Source organism: Coffea arabica, chromosome 8e, assembly GCF_036785885.1.
Source record: "Coffea arabica cultivar ET-39 chromosome 8e, Coffea Arabica ET-39 HiFi, whole genome shotgun sequence".
NCBI classification, from domain to species: Eukaryota; Viridiplantae; Streptophyta; class Magnoliopsida; order Gentianales; family Rubiaceae; genus Coffea; species Coffea arabica.
In genome coordinates this window covers 575507-585255 of record NC_092324.1, presented here as the reverse complement: position 1 = coordinate 585255, position 9749 = coordinate 575507, and the positions used below count along the sequence as shown (strand labels likewise).

Below are 9749 nucleotides of genomic sequence, written 5' to 3'. Positions count from 1 at the left end.
CGATTGTATGTGAAATATGAGTTTGGATACAGATTATTTGAAATAAATACTGTAGCACTTTTTTGTGATATGATGTATATGAAATAAAAAGATAATTAAAAATATAAAAAAATGGGTTGAAAAATGTGTTTATGGTGTAAACGAAAAATTATGTGAAATAATTCACCTATCCAAACACTGTTATAAATAATATGATTAAATATTAAAAAGTCCTTTGTAACTTGCCGATGTTCTAACTTATAGTTTCCCTTCGTTTGAAAACCTTCTTTCCTATTAACCACTGAGCCAAAGCTCAGTGACCCTCAAAAAGGGATTTAAGTTCCTCTTTAAATTATAGGTCAGAGGTTCAAATCTCACATGCAGTGAAAAAAAATTCAAAAGTAGCGTCAGAGCACCCCTTTGATTTAATTGGATTAATAAACTTGTTAGCTCCTTATACAGTCTCTTCAGACTCTCTTTCCCGGTAGAATATGATAATGCTGGTAAAAAAGTATACTTATGTCTACTCACATATGTGCCTAGGGATGGCAACGGGGCGGGGTTGGGGCGGGGGACCCATCCCCCACCCCACTGCCTACAAACTCTCCCTGCCCCCACCCCCACCCCCGCCCCATCCCCCATCCCCCGCTCCCCCCGCCCCGCCCCGCCCCGCTTCCCCTACGGGTGCCCCCGCGGGACTAATAAAAAATTGTTATATAATTTTATTATGGTTAAATTTTAGCAAATAATCAAGTACTAAAATATCAACACTTCATCAAATTATTATTCATTGTAATTTTACAATTGAAACTTATAAAAATTATTTGAATACAATCCAACATGATGAAATAAATATAACTAAAGTAGTCAAGTTTTCACTTTTGGCACAAATACAATCACTAATTCATTATTGTGCTTGTGCTTTTTTTAAGAAAAAAATGTTATTGTATTAAGTGTAATTAGGGATTTAGTATAAATATATTAGTAAATTTAGTATAACCAATTAATAATTTATATTAGTACACATATATAATTATTAGTATAATTAATAATATCAATTATATTATATATACTAATAGACATTATATAATACATATAACTAATAATATCATTATCATAAGTTTGTAACTAATTAAATTATATATTATATATATAATTATATATTATATATTATATATATTTATTTTTTTAAAACGGGTGACGGGGCGGGATACACTCCCCCACCCCGCCCCATTTTTAAGCGGGCCCCCCATCCCCGTCCCACCCAACCCCCTCATACATTAGCCCCCGCGGGGCGGGTGACCGCCCGTTGCCATCCCAACGTGCCTTACTTTTAAGGGCCAGTACGATTTGGAAGAAGAGGCGTAGTGGGTGGGACTCATCATTGGGTTGGAAAATCTTTTGCTCATAAATTTAAGGGCCTTCCTTGTCTTTTTCTGTCACGGTGTATCACATTTGGAAAGCTGGCAATGCGGTTCTCTTCAATCTTCTCGGCCAGCTACCGCTGTTAGTATTACTATTCTGGGTGCTATTGTTGATGAGGTCCAGCATGTCGTGCTAGTATAGGAAGAAAACTTGAAGAAACTTGGAATTTAGCATTGGAATGGGGTTTCGTCTTTCCGCTGCTTTCAATAGCTCGAACATTATATATAAATTGATAGGATTTGTATTATGTATTCGAGTCTTTCTCTTGTAAACATTCTATTCAGAAAGCAAAAAGATAATAGGAGAAAAAATATGTGTCACAGGATGAAGAAAATTTAATTTTGTCTGTTTAATTCACAGGGCTAGAATTGATTTTTCCTTTACCTTTTTGTTTTGTTTGTGACTTAGAAAAGGATAAAAAGAAGCGGAATTTCTGGCTCATTTTTTATCAAAAAATATCTAGTCCTGATGGGTGATCCTTCCCTGCGCTACTGACATTTTAACTCCACATGGGGATGAGGTATGAATATAATCAAAATATCCGGTGTCCTGAATTTCCCTATTGCCATTGGAGGTTCATAACCACTGGGGAAGAAATATCAATCAGCCTCTCTTCCTCTTTCACCACGTCAATAGCTGCAACCCCCTGTTCTCCTCAACCAATTAGCTGCTTTACATCCACACAAAAGCAAAGTTTGGTTTCCTCCCTGTTGTTTATGTTTGCAGAAAAGCTCATTTCTCTGCACTCTGGTCCTCCAATCCTTAACATGTGCTATCTCATCTTATGACTCAGGTTCTCGTACCAACAATTTATGCAGTCAGAAGATTCTCACAGGAGGCAAATTCTGCTTTCTGAAGGTTAAGGTCAGTGTTAGTTTTTTTACACAGCACCGCTCTTCTAAGTCTCAATAATGTCAACATCAGGCAAAACCAGGCTTCAATTCTTGCTTTGTACCCATCACTGGCTATGCTTGTAAAAACCCTTCTTTTGTTTTCTTTTCTTATCTACCAGAACCATGCAAATTACACCATGCAGTAGCTAGCTGCAAGTACTGCTGCATATTTTCTATCACCTGATTTCAGGACTTGATGTATGTTGCCCTTTTATCTGAGGAGATACTTCTTTCATCTGGATGCATAGGCTTCAGCCTCAAAGCGTTCAAGTGATGAACCAAGAAGAAAACCAAATAGTCTATTATGTGCAGACTGTAATGGAAATGGTTAGTTTTTGTTGTTGAGGCCTTAAGAACTTTTCTATATTAGATAAGAACATTTTGAGTCTTCTGAGGGGAAAAAAAAAAAATTTTTTTTTGAGCTTTAGGAATGCCTGAGGTCAATAGGTCATACAAGTTCTCTTACTAGCACAGAAAATCCTGAATGCTGTAGCATATTAGCAATTCATATAATCCCAATTACATGTAAATATTTAAGGTAAGACAAATTAGATATATCTGAACGAATGGCAGCAGAGAGAGAGTTTTCAGTAGAAGAATTCCTGTTGATTTTCCAACGCGCAACTGTCAAAGATCATTGGTGAAATTTGCAAATTAATTTTGATAAAAGAACATAATTTACCCAAAAAAAAGGGAGAAAAAACATAGCAACTCTCACCATTCAATTAGTTTAGTGTTGATTTTCAGGTGCAGTTCCCTGCTCCCAGTGCAAGGGTAATGGGGTGAACTCTGCTGATTATTTCAACGGGAAGTTTAAAGCTGGTGATTCTTGTTGGCTTTGCGGGTAACGAGTTATGTTTTCAGCAGTATCTGTGCCTCAGATCATAATGCCATCTTCCCTAACTTTGATGATTTGTTACAATCAAAAACGAATATGTAGTTGGATATGAAAATTTTGTTTCTATCGAATTCAAGAAGTATTTGTGTAGTGTAAAAAAAAAAAAAAAAAGCAGGAAATTCATCTTTTGTAAGGTTGCGTTCACCTGTCCTCTCCTTTGGGACAAGTTATTGGCTGCATGCAGCCTGATGGTGCTTTTCTTGTGTAGGGGAAAGAAGAATATGCTATGTGGAAATTGCAATGGAGCTGGCTTCATTGGAGGCTTCATGACCTCGTCTGACACTTGAAATTGGAAGCTTATATCCAATATACAAGGGCACAATGCAAAATATGCTCATAGCAGATTAAGTGCCTTGTGAGTCCATTATCTGCAATATATACTGTCCTTGTCTGCTTGAACATGTTCTAGAATGCAAAGGAGAAGATTAAAGGGATAAATTCAGGTCATGTAATTATTTAGTGCAGGGATAGGTGGCTGGCTACTTTTCTTTATCAATTATCACAGAGTCATGTATGCCTGTGTTATGTTTTCAAGAAGAAGAAGAATTGAAGAACGTTCCGAAAGGGACCCTCGTACAAATGGTGATAATTCTCTTGTTCTGTCAAGAGTTTGAGAAAGTATATCTACGTAGTGTTAAGATTCTAGTTCACTTGGGGGCATCGATTGCGTATTGTGCTTGCAAACTTTTGCTTTCTTGGCAGCAAATGTTTCAGGATCGAGAATCTATGGACGCTAAAACAATCTTTATTTAACTGCTAAAAATTCGAGAGCCTGATTCAGTTTAGCACGCAACCTGTGATTGCTAACATGAATGTCTTCATCATAACATTTTTATGCGGCTCAGAAGACTTGACGAATATTCTAGCTTTATGAGACTCTAAAAGCTATGCATAAAGTCACTCATTTGCTTCTGAAGCAATGTAGCGGCCTCTGATTTGGGATGAAATACATGATAGACGTGAGACTCCCCTTCAGCTTCGATCAGGCTCACTTTTTGAACACCTTTCTTGTGCAAAAAATCTGCATACATGACTCCCCTTTCTTTCAGAAAGTCTAAGCCTGCGACAAAGACCAGCACTCGAGGAAATTGATCCCATTCACTTCCAGAAAGTTCTGTTTTCTCAAAGTTGCATCCAAGGTAGTCGCGGTTCTCTCCAACTGGCAAGCTTAGTCTCCAGAACATGTCATTTGATTGCACATGGCCTGCTGATTCTTCAGCCATTTCTAGTTCGGTCCTCTTTTCGCTCCCAAAGTAAGGATGGATTGGGATCAATCCTTTGATTCTGACACGAGAAAATTTGTCCTTGATCACTTTGACAGCAACCTGGTGGACTATGTTGCCTCCAGCACTGTCACCGGAGAGAAAAACACGTAAAAGATCAGCCTTTTCAAGCCATGGTTCAGAACTTGCATTGTTGCTTAGCCATTCTAGTGAGCTATAACAATCATCATAAGCTATGGGGAGCTTATTTTCTGGAGCAAGGCGATAGTCTACAGAAAGGACAATTGATTTAGATACGGCTGACAGATCTCCCAGGAAATGATGGTACCCCAGCCATGTAGTTGAGCCAATGCAGAATCCACCACCATGAAAGTACACCAAAACTGGGAGCTGGCCAGCTACTGATTCAGAAACATCAGGAAGAAATATTCTTGCTGTGGTGGGTTTTGATGAGTCAATTACCACATCCCTGGATTTGTATCCATTAGATGATTCAGTTGATGCAGTAGCAGTTTCTGGTGCAAATCGCTTCACAGAACCATCAGAAAGAACTTGCATGTAACCTGGTGATTCATCCACAATAGACATTTTCTGGCAGGGTGGTATATCCACACAAAAGTTGTGCTTGACAATGTCAAATACTACAAGGCGTTAAATAGGGATAGCAAAAAGAGGAAGATAAAAGGCCAAAGATGTGTGAAAAGAATGAAAAAATAGAAATTGACTGCCCGTGGAGGTTATAGGGTAGGTTGATCATGAAATGATGCATTCCTTGTTCACTTTCTGATAAGCGGTAGTACCAGATGAAAAAGTAATGCAGCAAAATAACAGCCACAAGATATCCTTGGGCAGAGATAACCAGGCGCGCCAGGTAGGGGTCGAACCTACGACTTTCTGCTTAGGAAACAGACGCTCTATCCACTGAGCTACAGGCGCTTCGATTGGTGGCCAATCGCATTTTCCATAGGAAAAAGAACTGAAAGTTACCGAATGCCACAATGAACTAATTCGTTTAGATTAACTGTTTTTTAAGGTGTTTTTGAAAAATTTTACTGTATCGGTGTATATAATAAAAATTTTTTGAAATATTTGATATATTATATGGATGAAATTTTTTTGAATTATTGTGTATTACTGTAATAGTATATTTAAAAACTTATTTTCGAAAAAATGACCAATCCGAACGGAAATAATCAGAATACGCATCCCGAATTTCCTAAAGAACCAGTAGGTTGACGAAGAAGTCAGCTACTTGTAAAATAGTGTACAATGAACACTTCTTTTGAAAGTAATCAGATTTTGCTTAAAGTTGATTAGCCACTTTGAAGTAAGTACAGAATTAAGTGTAACATATTTTTGGATAATGCTCATGCATCCAAGAATCCAAAAAAGACAAAAAAAAAAAAAAACCACACCAATGCATTGCATAACAGGAAGCGGAGCAGTGCATTAACCCAAATATCCTGTCTTACAACAACGACACTATCTATCTGTACAATACTGCAAGTTTCATCAACAGTGGACCACCTACAGCTTCCGAACTACATATACGGGCAAAGAGGAAATAGAAGAAGATATAACATAAAACTATTGCTTTGCTGCTTCCTCTACTACAGGAGTTCTCCCTCAAAGTAACCCCAACTGGTTGCTTTATAAAGGTGGCAAAGAAAACATGTTTACAGTAGAACTTCCACTGTGAATCTCCTTCAAGACCCGCAACGCCGAGGAAGCAAGTTTCATGTACATGTTTTCCATGTATTCGATTTCCGCAAGTTCTTGGGGAACTTTGAGAGATCTTTCTTCAGTTTCAGTTGCAGTGTTGGTTTCGCAGCCTTCGATTGCTTCAGATTGGGAAGAAATTTCACTAAGGGAGAAAACGTAATCAAGCATTCTTTCACACTGCTTTACTAGCTGATTTAGAACATCAATCCTAAAGAATGGCTGTCCCAAAACCTTTTGGATGAAGGGCAAGCGAATTAGAGCACCACTTCGCTTGTCATATTTCTTCAAAATCTTCACCAGTCCTGCATTAATCAAAGTTGACATTAGATTTCAATCATTAAAGATCACTGACATCCCAATCAGATCATAACACATGGTACCATGATTATGAAACTAGCATCCTAAACAACTGTGCCTCCAGTGAATAGATAATTCACATCTTGTCATTTATCAAGCAAATCTATACACTAAAGAAGTTTCAAAGTCTTAGTTCAAACTAATCTCCGGTAAAATAATGGATCACCAAAGCCTGGTGCCAGATCCTGGACTTGATAATACGAGCTTATAGAAATCTAACCAGCACAAGAGATGCAGATGGAGATTTTAGGTTTTAACTCATACCCAGAGATGTTGAATGCTTTCAAACGCATCACATGTGATATAGAGTAAATTTAATTGGAACTCCAGTCACATGTAAGTAATTGCATAGAATCACTGAGGGAGTGCCCCATTTAGGACAACATCACATACTCCAGTAATCGTATGTTTGCATAATAAGATGTACAGGTAGCTCCTCCAGTTTGAAATGTTTGATGCATATCTTTCCAATATCCAGCATCATACATTCTGGAAATGTTGTATGTAATGTATTGCTAAAAAAAACACCAAGGTTCACCTTTGTTGGTCATGTAATAACTAAAACATTCTAGAATTAACCAAAAAATTCTTGTTATTTTTTTCAGAAGTCATTACTGAGAATGGTTTCATTAAAAGGACTTCCACATCTTGCTACCTTTTGTAGCACCTACTCATATTGGCATTTCACATCAATAGGCAAATGTATCAATTTAAAAGACGTGCTCACTAATAATTCTGCTAATTATAATGGGTCAGCGGCTATAATTATGTACTGAAGTTCCTTGAAATGTACTGGAAATGGAACACAAGATCCCCAGCGGTATGAAGACCAAACAGTGGGGAGCCCAGTTCTGATTTCGTTTGATAGATATCTCGTACTGATTGCTTGCTCATAATAAAGAAAAAACTAATCTGCCACTCCAACCTAAAGCAAACAATGAGGCTAAACAACTGTTGTTTCTTATCCCTTTTTCAGCAGAAGCTACTTCTAAGAGTTCAGCATTTAAAAAAGTGCTCAGTACAGATATATAAATAGCATTAGAATTAAACTTTATTAAGAAAGACTGAACCTATGCAGGGATCCCAAATACTTTAGAATGACAGAGGGTAACACAGACAAGAGACGAACAACTTATCATAACATTGGAATGCAATAATAAGATTTCCTCCTTGAGTAGCGATGTTTATCATTATCATGTCATCATCCGAAACCAAATAATTCACTGAACTTAATTGTCAAAAAGGCACCATATCATTCGCCACTTTATAAAATAGATCAACAAGGAGTAAGAAATAGACAAGAGGCAAATACCAGTGTAGTTAAGAGCACTGTAATTCTCCAATAGGACCATCTCTCCATGAAAATCAACTATCTGTCTGCCTACATTCATCAGATCACCATTCGAACCATCAGCCTCTTCTAACCTATCTTGCAATACCTGTGTTCAAGAAACCAAGACAAACCCATTATCTAACCAGAAAATCCCACCTCAGGATTCCAGAAAAATCATTTCCCACAAAAACAATTTTGATCAGCATTACTCGAAAACTTCAGATCAACACAAGAAAATAAAAGAACAAGATTTACAAAAGTGGGGTCACATCCTATGTGTACCTGCCATTGGCTGCATAAATGCGTGATTAAACGGACAATAAAAAATGAGAATTTTCATCCAAAAAAAATGTAGAACGCCTACAAACGCATGAATGCATGTATGCCAATCACAACAGATAATCAAATATCTATACATACATCAAATAGATATCAAATATTCAGGGGAAAAAGTGCATCAAATTGGAAGACATAAATGAAAACGGAAAAGAAATAGAATACCTTTAATCTGATAATGTATTCTTCTTCTTTATCAACAAAGAAAGCATTAAACTTTTCAATCTCCTCTTCCAACAGCTTCACAAAATCTGTGACCTCCTTGGAGACCTCATAATCACCGCCCTTATCATCATAAACTTCCAATCTCAACCGTTTGCTGGGCCTAACACAATCATCATTGTTACTGCTGTAGGTATTATGATCATCATCGATGAGTTCTTGTTTGGGATATATCAATTTCAGCTGCTTTTTCAAAGCCTTGTAAGACAAAAACTTGTCTTGCCAATCAGGCAGTGTCTCTTCTATTAAACTACTAAGGATCTTCCAGAACTTCATGTTTCTCCCTGATCTTGATCACCACTCCCCTCAAACCACCTTCAGAAGAACAAATTTTACAGTGAGTGGCGAAGTTGAAACTGGGAGGAGAAATGATAGGGAAGGAGGGAGGGGTATATATGGTGGGGGGCCATGGGTGGGAGACATGTGGTTGAGGAGATATTCTGAAGAATCTGAACTTCGGTTAATCAGGGGAATATTTGAGAGCAAGGGAATATCCAGAGAGGATAAAGACGGAGATTTTCTAGGAATAATGTGAAAACAAGGATGGATTAATCTTATATATACTAACAGTATACACACTATCACCATTAGATATATAACACATGTTTAATATAAAAGTGATGTTACTTGCGGTTGGATTCCACTTTAAGAGTCGCTGCAAAATTGATTTAAAAAAATTCATATTGATAAATTTCATATTTTTAAAAATTAATTTAAATTTCATATTTTTTTATGCAGTAATGATTTTTTATTTTTTCCCTTTTTACAAAAATAAAAGGAGTTTCACCGCAAATGTTGAATGAGGCTTCATAAAAAATTGATTTAAATATCATATTTTTTTTCTATCGAAACTCCTTTTTTTTTTTTAAAATGCTTCGCTGCACTTCAAATGTGTGGCACACAAAAAATTCGATTTATATTTTATTTTTGGTTGAATTTTTTTTAGATGCAAATCTAATTTGCGGCTAAAGCTGCTGGATCGTTGATATACATTTGATCAACAGTCGTAATTTAAAGTAACTGAAATTTTTTTTTTATTTATTCTATAGACGCAAATTAAATTTGCAGTGAAGGTTGAATTTTTTTTCTTTTTCAATTGTTGCACATTAAATTTGCAGTTAAAGCTCTTTACCGTTGATCAACGATTGTGATCTAAAGTACTGGAAAAAATTATTTTTTAATCAGCATCAAATGATATTTGAGGCTATGGGTTTTTTTTATAAAACCCCTAGATTTTAATTCTTAAAACCTATTTTAATTCTTAAAACCTATTCTTAAAGCCGCACAGATGTGCGCCCAAAACCTGGATCTAAAGTGCTAAAAAATATTTTTTAAATCTTTAGCCTCAAATGAGGCCCCAT

The 9749-nt window shown here is 36.6% G+C and overlaps 3 protein-coding genes and 1 non-coding gene across 8 annotated transcripts; 1 reads left to right on the top strand and 3 right to left on the bottom strand.

Moving 5' to 3' along the window:
- Nucleotides 1-1514: 1514 nt before the first annotated feature.
- Nucleotides 1515-3816, top strand: LOC113703753 (protein BUNDLE SHEATH DEFECTIVE 2, chloroplastic-like). Of its 5 annotated transcripts, none has more exons than XM_072061995.1 (5): nucleotides 1515-2097; nucleotides 2198-2268; nucleotides 2546-2624; nucleotides 3045-3148; nucleotides 3404-3816. In XM_072061995.1, the coding sequence occupies exons 1-4, from the start codon at nucleotides 1914-1916 to the stop codon at nucleotides 3143-3145; spliced, it is 435 nt and encodes a 144-aa protein (XP_071918096.1). In that variant the 5' UTR covers nucleotides 1515-1913; the 3' UTR covers nucleotides 3146-3148; nucleotides 3404-3816. The 5 variants fall into 5 exon arrangements, 2 of the variants coding, with proteins under 2 accessions (XP_071918096.1, XP_071918095.1); XR_011820101.1 differs by having other exon boundaries at nucleotides 1518-2097; nucleotides 2488-2624; nucleotides 3045-3141; XR_011820100.1 differs by having other exon boundaries at nucleotides 1518-2097; nucleotides 2417-2624; nucleotides 3045-3141.
- A 248-nt stretch (nucleotides 3817-4064) lies between these two features.
- LOC113703509 (probable carboxylesterase 17) lies at nucleotides 4065-5012 on the bottom strand. Its single transcript, XM_072061993.1, has one exon. The coding sequence runs from the start codon at nucleotides 5004-5006 to the stop codon at nucleotides 4074-4076; it is 933 nt and encodes a 310-aa protein (XP_071918094.1). The 5' UTR covers nucleotides 5007-5012; the 3' UTR covers nucleotides 4065-4073.
- Nucleotides 5013-5281: 269 nt separating this feature from the next.
- TRNAR-CCU (transfer RNA arginine (anticodon CCU)) lies at nucleotides 5282-5354 on the bottom strand. Its single transcript has one exon. It is a non-coding gene; the product is annotated as a tRNA-Arg (tRNA).
- Nucleotides 5355-5840: 486 nt separating this feature from the next.
- On the bottom strand, nucleotides 5841-8837 carry LOC113703266 (SPX domain-containing protein 2-like). The gene is made up of 3 exons (XM_072061719.1): nucleotides 8332-8837; nucleotides 7810-7936; nucleotides 5841-6442 (listed from the first exon to the last, which is right to left on the bottom strand). Exons 1-3 carry the CDS (start codon nucleotides 8662-8664, stop codon nucleotides 6069-6071), a joined length of 834 nt encoding a protein of 277 aa, XP_071917820.1. The 5' UTR covers nucleotides 8665-8837; the 3' UTR covers nucleotides 5841-6068.
- Nucleotides 8838-9749: the final 912 nt, after the last annotated feature.

Coding starts and splice junctions, on each gene's coding strand:
- LOC113703753 (XM_072061994.1), top strand. CDS start 1,914: ATGGGGATGAGGTATGAATATAATCAAAATATCCGGTGTCCTGAATTT. Junction 2,098..2,197: donor TACATCCACACAAAAGCAAA/GTTTGGTTTCCT, acceptor CTTATGACTCAG/GTTCTCGTACCAACAATTTA. Junction 2,269..2,545: donor TCTGCTTTCTGAAGGTTAAG/GTCAGTGTTAGT, acceptor CTGGATGCATAG/GCTTCAGCCTCAAAGCGTTC.
- LOC113703509 (XM_072061993.1), bottom strand. CDS start 5,006: ATGTCTATTGTGGATGAATCACCAGGTTACATGCAAGTTCTTTCTGAT.
- LOC113703266 (XM_072061719.1), bottom strand. CDS start 8,664: ATGAAGTTCTGGAAGATCCTTAGTAGTTTAATAGAAGAGACACTGCCT. Junction 7,937..8,331: donor AATACATTATCAGATTAAAG/GTATTCTATTTC, acceptor TCTTGAACACAG/GTATTGCAAGATAGGTTAGA. Junction 6,443..7,809: donor CAGTGCTCTTAACTACACTG/GTATTTGCCTCT, acceptor TGATTAATGCAG/GACTGGTGAAGATTTTGAAG.